Source organism: Melanostigma gelatinosum (genome assembly GCF_949748355.1).
Source record: "Melanostigma gelatinosum genome assembly, chromosome: 19".
In the NCBI taxonomy this organism is placed as follows: Eukaryota; Metazoa; Chordata; class Actinopteri; order Perciformes; family Zoarcidae; genus Melanostigma; species Melanostigma gelatinosum.
In genome coordinates this window covers 18,129,154-18,145,911 of record NC_136652.1, presented here as the reverse complement: position 1 = coordinate 18,145,911, position 16,758 = coordinate 18,129,154, and the positions used below count along the sequence as shown (strand labels likewise).

At 45.4% G+C, this 16,758-nt stretch overlaps 2 protein-coding genes across 2 annotated transcripts; both read left to right on the top strand.

Moving 5' to 3' along the window:
• Nucleotides 1-1,733: 1,733 nt before the first annotated feature.
• On the top strand, nucleotides 1,734-10,854 carry dll4 (delta-like 4). Its single transcript, XM_079291306.1, has 11 exons — nucleotides 1,734-1,994; nucleotides 2,143-2,403; nucleotides 2,773-2,830; nucleotides 3,463-3,726; nucleotides 5,700-5,760; nucleotides 6,975-7,105; nucleotides 7,327-7,496; nucleotides 7,593-7,812; nucleotides 8,239-8,980; nucleotides 9,120-9,228; nucleotides 9,725-10,854. Exons 1-11 carry the CDS (start codon nucleotides 1,941-1,943, stop codon nucleotides 9,728-9,730), a joined length of 2,076 nt encoding a protein of 691 aa, XP_079147432.1. The 5' UTR covers nucleotides 1,734-1,940; the 3' UTR covers nucleotides 9,731-10,854.
• Nucleotides 10,855-14,917: 4,063 nt separating this feature from the next.
• Nucleotides 14,918-16,758, top strand: chac1 (ChaC, cation transport regulator homolog 1 (E. coli)). Its single transcript, XM_079290247.1, has 3 exons — nucleotides 14,918-15,542; nucleotides 15,697-15,732; nucleotides 15,847-16,758. Exons 1-3 carry the CDS (start codon nucleotides 15,372-15,374, stop codon nucleotides 16,228-16,230), a joined length of 591 nt encoding a protein of 196 aa, XP_079146373.1. The 5' UTR covers nucleotides 14,918-15,371; the 3' UTR covers nucleotides 16,231-16,758.

Here is a 16,758-nt window from a genome sequence, read left to right as displayed (position 1 = left end):
AGAAACAGCCCATGCTTAGAGGAAAGAAACATTAAGGGGAAAAGCAATTGAATATTCAATTCAAACCTCTAGCCACAACATATATGTCATTTCATTTGTTTGCATTGAATTTCTTCAAATGATTTGATTTCTACTTTAGTTTCTTTATAGGGACTATATGAAATAATATTTGTGTTATGATAGTGTCCTTAAAAACATCCGCCATTATTTAAGAGTGAGTAGTTATTTTTCGAAATTGTGCTGTTTATCGCGGGCAACACTGTCAATTTCAGGCCATCAAATTAAATCTTTTATCTCAATCCTGGGAACCTCGCTGCGCGTGGGCCCCGTGTCATTCCTATTAGCTGTTAAAGGCCAAGGCGAAGAATAAACCAATTGTAGGGATCCAGGTGATTGTGTGCACGTGAGAGAGAGCGAGAGTGAGAGAGAGAGAGAGAGAGAGAGAGAGAGAGAGAGAGAGAGAGAGAGAGAGAGAGAGAGAGAGAGAGAGAGAGAGAGAGAGGGAGAGAATTTGCATACAGCTGAGTAGTTATGTCTCCCGTTCCGCACATTACACCCGCATGAGGGCGAGAGAGAGAGAGAGAGAGAGAGAGAGAGAGAGAGAGAGAGAGAGAGAGAGAGAGAGAGAGAGAGAGAGAGAGAGAGAGAGAGAGAGAGAGAGAGAGAGAGAGAGAGAGAGAGAGACACGCGCCACAACAATAGGAGGCACGCTGCCTCTAAACCGTAAAACGCATGGGTGGGCATGAAGAGGCACACGCCACCAACGAGATGAAACACACGAGATAACATGTCAGAAGAGAATGTGAGTCTGGACTCAATGTGGGCCTGTGTATCTGTGCGTAAAAGGAAACGTATTTCTATCAGTGTTATGAATGATTCGATATGAAAGTAAAAAATATACATGTATATTCTGTGGGTTCATTTATATTTATTGAGATGTGTGCGCTGCACAGTGTATAGCTAAAAAAAAACATTTAAAAAAGTTAATTTATCCGTCAACAGAAATTTAAACAAACGCTGGGGAGATTTTTGTATTTAATCGCATTTCTAGTTTCATTGTTTGTGATCCAGCCCGAGGGAGAGGCACGTATGACCCCACAGAGAGTGAAGGGTCTGAAAGGAAATAGTGCGCACAACGGCTCCACGCTGCAGTGAGGGCTAATTAGGCGTGCAATTGAGTGGAACCAAGGGCAAGAGGGTGCACGGAGTACGACAGTAATTGAATTCCTGCTTTCCATTCTCCAAGTTTTGGCTTTCCTTCGTTGTTCTCATTCACTGTCCATGATCTGTGAATGTGCGTCGGGGTGCATTGTGCACTAAAAATAAGTCAACAGATGTTGGGGCTTGTTAATAATCGCCCAGTATCCATGGTGGTCAGTCAGCACAGTGCCAGTGGGTATTAAATCTGGATAATTGTTGTTGGGTTGGAAGGGAAGGGGGTTGAATACGTAGAGTGGGCGGTGTCAGTGGGGTGATTGACAGTTTATGTAATGAGCAGCGCAGTGCAAGTCTATATATCTGGGAGGAGACGCACCACGGTTCATTCACGAGTAATAAGACGAGTGGTGAACATCCGTTGCGCACTGACGCACCAAGTTCAGCACCAAAACAAGCTCTGAGCCGCGCACACACAGCGGAGGGACCATTGTGGAGTACAGCACCATGCAAGGAGGGGACGCCTGCTGACTCAAAGACGCGCAGCTACACTGGATATTTGTCTTCCCTCACCTTTTGGATAACTTGGAAAAGCTTTCACTGGACGCTTTTGACGCACACCAACAGGGCGCTACGGGAGAGCTCCCTGGGAGTGAAGAAGGATTTATACGTATTTTATTTTAGAGATTCTTTTTTTGTCCATTTGTTTACCTTGGTGTAAATACTTAGGAAGGTTTTGCTGCTTTATTGGCTGGTGACGCGGCTGCCCAGGAGAAGCGAGAAGGATGGCAGCCTGGTTCACCTTTACCATCGCAGTCAGCACCACGTTGATATCACAGGTATGAGGGAGGATAACGCATCTCCCCGGTGGTCCTGAGACCTCCGCGTAAACAGATGGAGAGCCACTTGTGTCATGTTTTTTTTATTTTTAAAGAATATATTTAACAGAAACGACCTTTTCCTAAATCATATTTCCTTCTCTTTTAGGTATTTGGATCCGGTGTTTTTGAGCTGGATCTCCACGAATTTAGAAACCACAGAGGTTTACTGGCAAACGGAAACGCATGCAAACCCAACTGCAGGACTTATTTTCGAATTTGCTTGAAGAACTATCAGGCTGTGGTCTCGCCAGGTGACTGCATCTTTGGAAGTACAATGACAGCAGTGCTGGGGACAAACTCTTTCAGCGCCAAGGACAGTGGCACTTTACCGAGACCGATTCAGATACCGTTCACCTTTGGATGGCCGGTAAGAGCGCGGAGCAGCACGTCCACTTTATTTGTTTTATTACACAGATCAATGTGTTGATGTTGTTTAAGGGAATTGCTAAGCATTTTGGCAGCGCACCAGTTATTGGTGAGCTCATCTAATCCATATCGTTAGGTATTACTGTGGAGACAAACATATTGGACAGCTACAGCGCCGTTCATTGCAAAACCCAGAAGGCCATGCAGTGATCATTGGAACTCATATTCAGTGAAATTGAACGAGCTCCTTTCAGCATCAGCGGTCGACTGAATACAAAAGAAAAAGAAAATGTGTAAATTTGGAGCTTTGTAAAAAATATATATACATCTATGAATAGATATTAACTAACTGCATGTGTTTTTTTCTTAGGGGTCATTTTCATTAATAATTGAAGCCTGGCATTCACCTTATGGAAATCTACCTGTAGGTAAGTGCAACGTTTTTTTTACCACAGGAGGGAGCTCTGTCAGTACATTTAACACACAAGCCTCTCCAATGAGTTTACCATTTTTGCATAAATTGTACAAAAAAAAAACAAATAAGTAGAATGTTGGCTATATTTTCCTCTCCATCTCCTGGCAATTGTTCATCATTTCACACATTTTCACGCCAATTCACTCCTTTGTTATGAACTTCAGAACACCTTTTTCATTCTTATACCCAATACAATTGAACTTCCTCTGGTTTATTTTGGTCGTGGGAAAGAGCTGTGGGCTTTGGTGAGAATACACAGTGCCTGCCAAAAACCCCTGACTGTATCTTCCTGTATTTTACACCTTACTCTGTTCCGCCCTTTGGAAGAGGGGACTGGGCCTGGGAATGTTTTTGCTGATGGAAAGAAAGAGGAAATTTCAACCTGAGTTTATCTTTCATCTAAGCTGTATGGGACTTGATAAGGGAAGCAGCTTTGTAGTGGGCAGATTACTAAAGCGAAAGCGGACGACTTTTGAACCCACAAGCTATTTATGATGCATTTCTTGACATAAAACTACAACAACCCCATGACCAGGTTGCAATCTTAGATATCCTGCATTAATTCTGACTTCCTCCTCTTTTCAGATACCAACAACCCAGACTTTTTGATAAGCTTCATGGCCATCCAAAGACAGCTGGGTGTAGGAACTGCTTGGTCTCAGGATACGCAGACCGGAAAGCAGACAGAGCTGAGGTATTCGTACCGGTTCATCTGCAACGAAAGCTACTACGGCGAAAGTTGTTCCAAAAAATGCACGCCCAGGGACGACCGATTCGGCCACTACACCTGCAACCGGGATGGGCAGCTATCCTGTCTGCCTGGCTGGAAAGGGAAATACTGCGAAGAACGTAAGCAATATTCTATTCGGCCTCTTCATTTTCTGTGTAAACACTGGTCTTGCTCTCTTCCTTGTCAGTTGACACTGGAGTTTCGTTGTTCAGTGTTGCTCTGAGCCTGTGTCGATGTATTCTTTTAACACGAGAGGGTCGTCCAGAAGCTTTGCAAATGATTTAACGGTAGAGGAGTCTGTTTCGGCCCATTGTGGTTTGATAAGAAGTCTTTGCAGGATTGGGGTAGAAAGTCCTTACCTTAAAGAGGTGTTACTTCTGCGAGGTCTCCTCATTATGTATGACCTTTGCCCTTCATCGTCATGGCTGAAGTCCTAAAGAAAAAAAAAGATTTGTGAGCATGCACAAGTTAAAGATATCGTTAATGATATCTGGCAAGTCTGTTGGGCAATGTTGGTGTAGAATGCATATTTCAGCCTCATATAATTTGCAATCATATAATTCTGATGTGTAGCCGATTGTGGGTTTGTGGACACTCATTGGTTATGAGTTGTTGGACAGACGGCTTAGCTTGACAACAGGCACATTATACTTGCGCTAACCCACTTGGACAAATCCTAGACCAACACTCCCAAGTGTTGGACAACCCTGAATGGGCCCATGAGGAGGCCCGATGCCATTTGGCTGCACAATACCACGGGCCCTTTTCACCAAAACAAATGAATCAAGGAGGAGATCGGAAGGAGGCACCGAGAGAGTAATAGTTACCATGTGCTGGATATGTGGCCACATGGGTGACAGCGGATCTGTCATCGGTGTCACTTGGTGGTGAATGAGAAATTGGCATGTGCTATTTTGACTGTGGCGCCAAATTCTAACCAGATGGGCTCACGTGTTGCAATTACAGACACATCCATCGTCGGTGACTTCAGAAAATATACATGGGAAAGATAGATGAGCCATCTTTCAGACACGATAGTTTCTCCTCTCTCTCTCTCACACACTCTCGTATCAATTCAAAGAAGTCGTTTGGGCCTAAACATTTTAGGGAAGCTGAAAAAACTTAGTATTAAAGCACAATAAAGCTCACTATGTATATATATGGCAAAAGCATCACCTCTTAGTTTGTCAACATGAAATTAGCTTCCACAGGTGTGCATTTACCTGGCGTTTTGTGACAATGCGTGTATAAAGGAAGTCACATGCACATCCAGAACTGAGGGGTTCCTGTTTTGTTTAAAACACTATACATGTCTTTTGTACCTTCACACTGTACCAAGCGTGCCCGGTAACATAATCCGCAGACAAGGGGGGGTGAGGGCGGGGGAGGGGGGGGTACCGATAGGAGCTGCTCGAGCGACTGCACGCGCCAAGGTTAATCGCGGCATTATTATCCGCCACGCGCCATCGATGTTTAGTCCCTTCCATTGTTGGGCGCGCGGTAGTAGCAGCTGCAGATATGGTTCTGGCGGACCGCAAACAACAATAGCGACAGCTGTCTGCTATTGAGAGCGAGCATCTGTTCTGGACTAAACCGGCCGCTTACCGTCAGTCGCCTGATATGTTGCCCTGCGAATCAGTGTCATGCAAGACAAACAAACCCGCAACCGATTCCCCCCCCCCCCCTGTGGCAGCTGAGTGAGGCGGACAGGTTCAGATCAAATGAAGGCTTCTGAGAAAAAGTTGAGACAGATTGAGGCCTCATGTACTTCAACATAAGTCCACAGTTGGCTATTTCAAGGAAATGAGGGCTCTGTAGCCTTGGCTGTTGTGGAGCATGAGGGGGGTCCTACAGTGGTATTTCACTTTTAGCACCTATTGATTTAACTTCAGCAGTGTTTCCTTATGAGTAGGCCAATATGCTGTTTGACATGTTTGCTTCCTACTAGTTATTCTTTCACAGTTTGAAAGTTGTGAAACTTTATGCATTGTGTCTCTGCAGGCACAGTTGTGCTAAAATAATCAGGTGGGAGCAGTTGCAAAAAAAACCCAGTAGATTTAACTGTATGTTTTTTTTTGTTTTTTTGTTTCAGCTATCTGTCTGGACGGCTGCAGCGAGAGGAACGGAAACTGCTCCAAACCTGGCGAGTGTGTGTAAGTAATAATAAATGTGAAGTGTTGAAATAGGTGTTGGCCGTTGTGAAGGAAGGAACACGTTTGGGAACAAGTGCGAGTCTGGATGCACCAGGTGGAGAGCTTTGGTTGTGTTTCTCTAAAAACAAATCCACTTTCAAGTCCATTGTCATTTTAACAGCAGCAACATGCGTCCGACAAGATATGTTCGTATACAACTCATCAGAGCGGGATGTCTCATCACGTGAACATTCACATACGCTTTCCTGGCATGCATAGCATAAATTAAGAGCTCACTGAATCAACAAGTATTCTCCCTCGCTCGTCTCCCTGCGTCACTCACTGGCTTCTCTACTTCCCATGTTCCTTTCTTGTCACTACCCTCTCACTCACTCACCAGCAAGGATAAATCACACACACACATGCTGTGAGAAATTCACCCTGAATCCCATTTTGCCCTCTTTTTAGAGATAAATCCATCATTCCCATCGCTAAAACTGACCCAAATTTAGGCTAAACCCTTAAGATACCCAACCCCGTAAAGCTGCTCACTTGGCAAAAAAAACCCTTAAAAGTACATCGTAAGTCCCAGGATCTCATGGTTTGACTAGGTTTCTGTGCTCAGTGCTGGGAAACAAGAACAAAAATGCGTTGACTGTTGGCTTATTGCCAGAAATCTTGAAAGCAATATTTCACCTTTGTGCTATTATCTTAGCATTACTTAGCCTTAATAAACTGCACAAACCTTCAGGAGTGTTTGCCCTACTGCATTCACAATGCTTATGTCATCATTCACCAGGGTTACACAAAAAACATTGCTGCTTACATGCAATAACTGATGTGTAATGGTGTAATGAGGTTGGGGAAAACATAATTACCAGTGCCGATGCATGATTTCAATTGACACTTATCATATGCATTTTCATTTTTCTTTTTTTGTGATGGATTTATATGAGCATTTAATGACTGTATCCAACTGTGGTGCAGCTATTAATGTCTGGTTGCATGATTGATGGCTGATTTGTTAATGTAATCGCCAGCTAATCCATGACGGGGCTATAAAGCAAAGAGGTGTGCGCTCGTTTAATCCAAGTCGACTGTTTGTGTGTTTAAAATGAATAACAAAATGAGCAGTTTTAACCACGAGATTCAGTTATGTTATTCATGGCAATTGTAAGATCTACAATATGAATAAGTGACAAATCAACGAACATAATTCATTCGTTGTTTTGCAGATGCAGAGACGGCTGGCAGGGCACGTTCTGTGACGAGTGTAAGAAGTACCCGGCCTGCAAACACGGCACCTGCCAGCTGCCATGGCAGTGTAACTGTCAGGAGGGCTGGGGAGGCCTATTATGTGACCAAGGTACACCGGACAACTTGGACCACTGCTGCTGTTCCTTTTTAAAAGATCTTCTCGTATTACTTGTGCACTGTTTTCATTTGAATTAACTTCAAAGCATTAGTAAATTAGGTTTCCTCTGAAGAGTTCCTTTGGCTTTGCACACATCCGGGGGTAGAGAGGCTTTTCTTTTTTTTTGTTCCTCCTGCGAGCTCCCTGTAAACAAACACTCTCCTCTCCCCCAGACCTGAACTTCTGCACCCATCACCATCCCTGTGTGAATAGCGCCACCTGTATGAACACGGGACAAGGCAGCTACACGTGCACGTGCCTGCCAGGTTTCACGGGGGTCAACTGTGAGCTGGAGATGCAGGAGTGTGACAGCAACCCCTGCAGGAATGGAGGGATGTGCACAGTAAGTTGGACACATTATATTCTAATATTGTAAGGCTAATTCTATAGTTTTTAAACTGTCTGCCTAACTTCTCCTTTCTTTTCCAAATTTCCCCAGAATTTGGAAGGTGGCTACATGTGCACATGTCCCCAAGGTTTCGAGGGCTCCCACTGCGAGCACAGCCTGCTGACGTGCGCCGACTCGCCGTGTTTCCACAGTGGCAAATGCTGGGAGAAGGACAATGGCCGCAGCTACATGTGCGAGTGTCCCCGCGGCTACACGGGACTCAACTGCGAGAAGAGAGTGGACAAGTGCACGTCGCTTCCCTGTGCTAATGGTACACCCCCCCCCCCCCCCCTTGTCTGAACTTCCCCTCGCGCTTTCTCCCCCCTTCAAATTCCTGCATCTGGAAGCAGTGTGGAACAACAGGAATCGGTGGGAACTTGGTGTCTATTGTCCTCCATATAAACACACGGCAGCTCAGAGCAGCAGCTTGTAAATGTCGCCACAGCTCGCCGCGGTTGTTGATGAAAGGGGACAAATATCCAGCGCGGCTCGATTTCTGTCTTCTTGCAAACGCTCTGGGAGAACACAGTGTGCTGTGGCCACACTGTGGATTTGATGGGAGATGTGTCAACTGAAGGGGCCTCGTGGGAGGGTTTATGGAGATCATGTTCTTTCTGATGTCGTAATGCCTTTTTAATGTTCCGTCTCATTTAGAGAATCAGTACTTGTTGATACTAATTGTTCTCCTCTTCTGTAGGCGGGCTGTGTCTGATCCACGGTGGCCTGCGTATGTGTAGCTGCCGTGCAGGGTTTACCGGCCAGCGCTGTGAAATCAACATCAACGAGTGTGCCGGTAGCCCCTGCCTCAACGGAGGCACCTGCGTAGACCGGATCAACGACTACACCTGCGCCTGTCCCGCAGGCTACGGGGGACGCAACTGCGACAGGGTCCTGGATGAGTGCTCCCTTCGGCCCTGCCGCAACGGGGGGCTTTGCGCCGGCGGCGGCGGCGGGGCGGGCAAGCCTCCAGCTACCTGCATCTGCCCATCAGGCTTCACCGGGCCGCGCTGCGAGTTCTTCGCCGCCGTCACCTCTCCCGTGACCAACGGGGAGGTCCAAGACAGCTTCCAGTGGGCGGCAGTTTCTCTGGCTGTGGGCCTGGTGGCGCTGCTGGTGCTGTTGTGTATGGTGGGCCTGGCTTTGAGGCACATCCACAGGCAGGCCCAAAGAGAGCGGGGGGACACGGAGACTATGAACAACTTGTCCAATGTTCAGAAAGACAACCTGATCCCGGAGTCCCAGCTGAAAAACACCAACCAGAAAATGAGCCTGGGGGTGGACTGTGACTCGGAGAAGTCGAACTTTATCCATAAAAACTATCACTTGGACTCTTACCACTCGAAATCAAAGGAGTTCAAGGATGAAAAGTCACAAGAGGATAAAAGTCTTATTTATGAGAAATGTTTCGACGACAAAATGCCCTTGAGTAGAATGTACAGGTAAGAAGAACCACATTCACGCTGCTTGCACTAAACCACAATGTGGATATTCTTATTTCTGCTGCCTCGCTGTATGCGTGCACAGCTCTGTCATGTGATTCTAGTTTGTGTTAACACAGAGTGTGATTTGTGTTTGCAGGGAAAAGCCAGAGTGCAGGATATCAACGATATGTTCCTCAAGAGACTCCATGTACCAGTCTGTATTTGTTATAGCAGAGGAGCGGAGGGAGTGCGTCATAGCAACAGAGGTAAGCCCCAAAAAAAAAATGAACAAATCACATCTTCATCTGCATTTCCGCAGATCCTCCACTTGAAATGCATCATGTCGTCCCACGGGCACCGTCCATCACCAGCGCACCAACATTTATGACAAGGGTTACTGTAGGAACACTGAACTCTGGGTAGTTGGACCTAAAGTCGGGGGAAAGCCCGATCGACTGCATTATTGGTTTCTGTAAATTACTCTGGCTGTTCTTTATCTTGGCCATGTGATGACACGATGTCCGAACTTATACTGATTCCTCGCACATGTTTGGCTCCGCTTGGTCTCAGAGGTGCTATGTGTTACTGCTGTGGCATTGAGTGCAATTTTGATGTTCATTTCCAAGGAAAATATAATGTTGATACCGAAGCACATGACATATAAGACGTCAAAAAGTGCTGAAAGAGAGTTTTGGCATTATTGTGTTGTTTTATTAGTTTGTCTTTTGACTCTAATGTTCTCATTTATTCTTTTTATTACAGGTATAAACTGTGAGGGGTCCGAAGGCGAGGGAGCGAGGAAAAAGACACAATCGAGGCAGAATGAAATATTCTGGATTGTTTACAAAATTTGGAGATGAGACTGGAGATTGTTTTAGATGTCCACTGCTGCTCTGGAACACTTGAGAACTGGAGAGGGCAGAAACCTCTGCTCTACATTAAAAAAAAAAAAAGATTAAAAAAAAAAAAAAGAACAGAACTGAGAAACTTTATGTTGACCGAGTGTTTGTATGCAAAACATGTACAGTGAAGGACCTCTCTCAGTTGTGACAATGGTTGGAGGGACTGGTGAATAATCCCGGCCATCCTGGACTGTAGAAGGAGGCGCAGGTGGATTGCTGCCCCCTCGTGTGTGTCCCCGGGCCTCGTGTGATAATCATGATGACTTTGACAGCCAACCAATCAGTAAAAAAACAAAAAGGTGCCTACGATTTGACCCCTTCAAATCCCCGCCCCCGCACTCACTCCTGCCAGCTTCGCCTGCTATGCAAGACTCAGGGTCGAGACGAGTGAACTCGCCCACTGTCACAATCCAACCTCACCAAACACTGAGAGTTACGAATGTCTGAAACTCATCTTCAACTGTCAATCAAGTGAAAATGACAGGTTGGACTTTTCCATGCAACGGTGAAGATAGTATGCAGCCCAAATTCACTAGAAGCCTTAAAAGAGGGGGTTTGAATGCTAAATTTGCGCCCTTGTCTGTTCTTGGATCGTTTGCACTACAAGACAAAAACAAATTGGGGAAAATACTTTTTAATCAACATGGAATTGAAGAGAAAACCACAGGAGAGCAATAGTCAGTGCCAGCAAGATCCAAGAGAACGGAAATGTTTGCATATAAAGTGTTTTTTATGCAACCCAAGTGAGAAAAACAAAGAGACTCAAAACAAGGAGCAAAGACTGTCACACCACTGCCTGCCTATAATACAATTCAAAAATACAGAACCAATAATGTAATTTTTTTAAATGATTATTTCCAGAGTTTAATTTAAATATGACACACTGCTCTTTATATGTTTTATAATATTATTTTGTATATAATGCATATTTATAAGGACCAAACTTCTGAAGAATAAAACTTCCTTGAAAACTGTTTTTAATTTGATGTCAGTAAATGGAAAAGGAAACTATTTTTGAGGTGTTTTTAAATCATGAAATTGAGTACAAATGATGATCAAATGTGTCTTGTATTTATTTATTTATTTACGCATTTCACCTATGATTGTTGAAGCTTCATCCTGTACTCTCAATTCATACCCATAATGCTCAGCTAGACTTTTTAAATGAATTTTATGAATATGAAATCCAGCTGCTCTCCTACACTCACACATCATATTTCATTTTTTGGACAGTAGGTAGAAACATAAAGCCCCCTCCCCGACTGTAGCATCACTACAGTAGGCCTACTTCCAAGTAATTCCTGGAAACGCCTCTGGCTCCCACCCCACTCCGTCACCCACCCCCCCGTCTCTCTCCGGCCCGAAATTGGCTTGAAATTCAAATCCGTTTCCAGGGATACCACCCCCTCAAGCTGGAAATGGCGAAACAAAGCCAGGCGCAGGGCAAAGGGGAATGCCCCCCCCCCCCCTCCACCCCCCCACCCCACCCAACACCCCTCATAATGCTCGCGCACACGCGTCCGTGCACACACATAGCCAGCCAAACAGATGCCGTGGGGGAGCTCGGAGTGAGTTTGTAGTGCCATAAAAACAGCAGCATATGCCAGGCCTCTCGCCCGTGTGCATGACACAGAGTGCACAGACCTCCTCCCATAAAAAAAACACACCGAGTACTTACGGGCTCCCCAACTGCCGGCCTCCCCTTCAGGGTTAAGAGCAATATTTCAATGCCCGGCTCTGTACCACCCACTCCTGCAGACAAAGCTGGGGAGAGGGCCTGGCACCAGAGGGGAGGGGAAGCCAAACGGGGAGCCAAGTGGATCTGTTCTGAATCCACATAAATAGAAATATTGTTTTTTAGAAAAGTTGATTAATCAGAGCCATCTTCTCAGTTGTATTGCCCTTCTTGTCTTTTAAAAAAAATGCGGTGCCATACATGTACCACCACTCGTTGATGTTGAGAGGTCGCGCAAGCATCAGTCCTACAATTTGTTCCAATGTGTCTGAAAATCTATTTTTGGAAATGTGTCATCCACATTATCAAATGCAAACCTCCTGCCGCCAATTAACAGAAATCCTGCGACAGCCAACACCCCGTAATCATCGGCAATCAACACTCGGCAGAGAATCTGGATGGCTCTTCCCTCACACACATCCTGTTAGCCTGGTGACCTATAGGCATCCTCATCTAAGGGCTCGGAGAAGGGTGCTTCCGGCCTGGCTCCAGAGATACGTTATCACAACGATTAATCACCCAGTTAAAGCCAGTCTTGATTTGGTCTGTTACCTGACCCAGCCTGATAGTATACTTGGAGTCTATTCCCACCATCAACACACCTCTAACCAGACACACACCCTCTTTCGCACTTGATCGCGGTGGCAAACACATGCTAGAGCTTTGCTCTTTGGCCTCTGGGTCCCCACAGCCATGGCCAGGCGTTTTCATTGTGTTATAATCACAGCATCCTGTTTGTGACCCAGTGACATCAGTTCCTGTTTCCTCCCTGATTAAAAAAATGCAGAACATGCCGGCGCGGGCCAACTGCTTTTCTCACGCATCGCTCTCTTCAATCTGCACCCGGGTTTTGAGGAAACAACCTCAAAACAAGTGAGAGCGCAGACAAACACGCTAATCAGCAACTATTTATTCTGAAGAAGGAAGAGGGGGGGGGGGGGATCTGTGACATGGATGTCATGAATGGAGAATCAGGAAGCAGATTTGAAATTCAAATCTTCCTATCTCTTCATTGGGAATAGAAGTGCCTCTGCGTGACACTTTTCAAAAATGTTGACGCTGAGTCACAATCAAGAGTGCAAAACTGCTTAGCTCTGGCTTTGTTTCATGGCTGCAACTCTTTGTCACTTCATTTAAAGTCTCATTTGGCTCCTGACATGCATGCACATGCATACATATACATCCTGACGCTGTAACCCAGCGCTCTGTAACCTTGCCCCCTGTATTGCTCCTGGAGTCGTCTCATTAATTAACACTAGGTGTCAGCAAGAAACCCACACACAGGAAACGGGTTGTCAGCATGCCAAAATAAAACACCAGGTGCACACGAGTTTGAATTTAAAGCAACATAATCAAACAGCAGCACGTAACCTAAACACTTTGGAGCATGAAACACGCTTATTATGATATGCTGTGAATCCAACGATGAATCAATAATTCAGAACAAACCTCCTGGAAGTGTTTGAGCCACAATCTGTGTTGAGGGTGTTTTCTTGCAAGTAAAAAGTCACATGCTGCAGAACTTTAGCTGCCACTGAGCTGTCCCAGTTACCCAGCAACCTCCCCCTGACTTGCAAAAGAATGTGTACATCACACTCGTAAAAACAACGACGTTGCTGCAGGAGTGGTATATGGATTGCTGCCCCCCACCACCCCTGTTCAACCAGAGCAGTATCTTGTTTGTCTGCATTTACTTCATATCTTGTGAGCTGGAGAAAAAAACAGAAGAAAAGGGTGTTTTTCTCCACACACGTTACTACATGACTTCATATTTGAGTCAGCCCAGGGCTTGAATGGTGATCTATTTTAAACGCATTAGATTGACAGCAAAGACAAATAGCCCCGGTGAATATTTGATAAATCGACTGGTCATCGAAGCAGCGCACCAGATTAGATTACAAGCAATGCTGTCGGTATGGCTCAGTGAAGCCTTCGGTGGCCTGTGCTTGGAGCCGCCCAGAGATACTGTGGCAGCAGGCTCCAGGAGTGGATGTACATGAAAGGCCACGGCATAATGATGGAAGCTTGTGCATGACACAGGGTCGCCCAAAGGCCTGGATTGGGTGGTGGTTTAGATTTATGAAGAGCTGATAAGGTTGTCTGGCCTCTTATCAAGGCAGATAATGCCAGCTATTTATAGATAATCTATCTATTGAGCACAGATGAGCCTGTACTATTACGGTATTTCAGATCCAGCAAGAGGGATGGGCATTTTTGTACATTTGATCAGGTCTTCCATCATCGCTCTCTCATGTTGTGTCTCTGCAGTGGACAGTTTTGATTCACTATTTCCTCTGCTTACTTTTGCTACTTTTTGGTTTATTCGAAGTGTACATGTGTTGTCCACATAGTCTAAACCTGGGGTGGTTGTCAAACTCAGAAATCACCCATGCCTACTACTTTATGAGCCTGGATTTGGCTGCCAAAGTAGGGTGCTTGTTGGGAAAAGTGTATAAAAACGGCACTACCCACTGTGTCAACAAAAAGCAAAACTGTGATTATAGACAATGCAACAAATTTGACAAGAACAAAAACCTCTGACCACCTTCATTCAAGAAGTTATCTCCCTGGTTCCAGAGGGCTGAGAAGAAGGTGGTGTTGCTGAAGGATCCTCAGCAACCTTTGTCTTGCCTTTGGATCTGTGAGCTATGTGACTAGATTACAGCCTGCACTTTCCCTGAATCATTTAAACATCCATGTATGGGGGCTTATTTATTTACCCCAATCTCAATGTTGACTTCCATCTGTAGGCCTACAGTCTTCAGGCCATGTTGTTTCCACTGGCAGAATTAGACTAATGCATTGTATTTGTCTTGTGTCTAACTTCAAATATGATTTCATATTATCTTCCTTTATTTTCTTGGTGTTTTACCGTATCTTGTCAAATAACATACATCGCCTTATATAGGCCTTTCTCTCCCAGATCAAGTCTGATGCAATGCCTTGGTATGTTGCTTGGTTGCTGCATTGGCCCTGAAGCCTGAAATGGTATGGGACGTTGCATCAGCCAAACCGTTCTGAACAATATGCAAATATATCCAGAGAATGACAAAACATGCGACCAATCATAGAATGAGTCAGTTGGAGTGACAGTTTAACGGCCAATCAATTTCAAAGATGTAGTGTACAGGAAAGTTACATTTGAGCCAATAGTGCAACCGAGTTGGCTTGAAGTCCCGCCTTATTCAGCGCACCGACATTTGATTGGATTGACGGAGCCTTCCTTAAATATCATTGGCCGAAAGAACTGACATGGATTCGCCCAACTGACCTGGACGGTATAAATACATAAGCGCCACTGCGCCATGTTATCGAGGGGAAACGAATCAAATCGTCGGCGCGTCTTGGACATGAGAAGATCAAGCGCAAGACTCCGCCATCACCGCTAAATCAAACATCCATCTTTTATATTAGTTAGCTTAAAAGTCGTAGTGGCCGGAGAAGCTGCTGGCCGAGACGGTTTTTTTAATCGTTTTCCATTGGTTTGAAGGCCGAAACGGCTGCCATGAATTTTTAAGGCATAATGCGGCACCTCTAATGCAAAGGCAATGCATAATGCAAGGAAAAATCAACTGGGAAATTCAATTGTCGCAACTGCTAAGCAGTTGGGCTCAAATACCGTCCGCGGTATACCTGCGAGCCAACCGGTACCGCTGCTCCTGGACCGGAGGAAGCTAACGCTACCTAGCTAGTCACCTTAGCTAACAAACATCAATTGAAAGAGCGATTAATCGATTCATCTGAACGTCAACACTAAAATAAATTTAAAAAAATGAAGTCTCAATACATCATCGCCGGGAAAGCCAGCCTGTGGATCTTCGGGTACGGGTCTCTGGTGTGGAAGCCTGACTTCAAGTACAGGAGGAGCCAGGTCGGCTACATTCAAGGCTACAAGAGACGTTTCTGGCACGGAGACAACGTCCACCGCGGCAACGACGAGTTGGTAAGATGCTAAATGTTGTTTTATTGCTTAACATACTTTGACACATGGTGCTCGTTGGCTTACTTTGGCACAGCCAGCTACTGTTTAAGCGTCTTGGCTCAGATTGCATCAAGCGTTGTCCGTGACGCGTTTCTCTTCCTCTCTCTCTCTGCAGCCTGGAAGAGTGGTGACGCTGATTGAAGACGATGACGTAAGTGGAAAAGCTCTACTTCCTATTTGTTTGCTAGTGATGCTGTAGAAACTGCAGGGGAGTTTCCAGACTTTAACTACACAATGACTCATAATATTTTACCTCTTCTCACAGGCGAGCACTTGGGGCGTGGCGTTCGAGGTGAGGGGAAGTGAAGTCGAAGAGTCCCTGAAGTACCTCAACGGGCGCGAGACTGTCTGCGGAGGCTACGTCACCAAGATGGTGGAGTTCTTCCCCAAGGGGGAGAAACAGCCTCCGGTTCAGGCGCTGGTGTACATCGCCACCACGGAGAACGCCCTGTACCTAGGGCCGGCCAGCCCGGAGATAATCGGCGTCCAGATCGCTGTGTGCAGGGGGCAGACGGGCCACAACATGGAGTATCTGCTCCGGCTGGCCGAGTTCATGAGGAGCAGCTGCCCGCACGTGGAAGACCATCACCTGTTCTCCATCGAGACCGCAGCGTTGACCGTGGTGTCCTACCTGTTGGCAGCCCAGTAGCTCGTACCCTTTGTCTCACTACCTTTTTATATAGTGGATATATATGCACACACACAGGCTTTTCACATATAATGCCAGTCCACCTGTGTTTAATGTTGTGAAATCTGAACTTCACACGACCATCCAGTGTACTTCAATGCTACTATGATACTAAAAGGGAACCATGATGTTAGGTGTTTGGTTATTTTCCTGATGCATGACCTCATGGTCACATTGTAATGTTACTCATGGTGCATGATTGTACATCACTTGCAAACTGTATGATGACTGGGTATGTCCTTTTCTGTAACCATCTGTGCAGTTCTCTTTTTTTATTTTTTTTTTATAAAAGGCACATTAACATTTTTATTTGCACAGTTCAAATTCTGTCCAGACGGTACTGAATCAAAAAACACAGGACATGATGTCTGTCCACCTGTGCAATTCCCCAAAAGGCTGCTGTGATGTTTTGTTTTTTAAAGCACACCTCTGTTTTAAACGGTTGTTGGTGGCAACTATTTCATCCAGCTGCAAACTCCAATAAAAAGT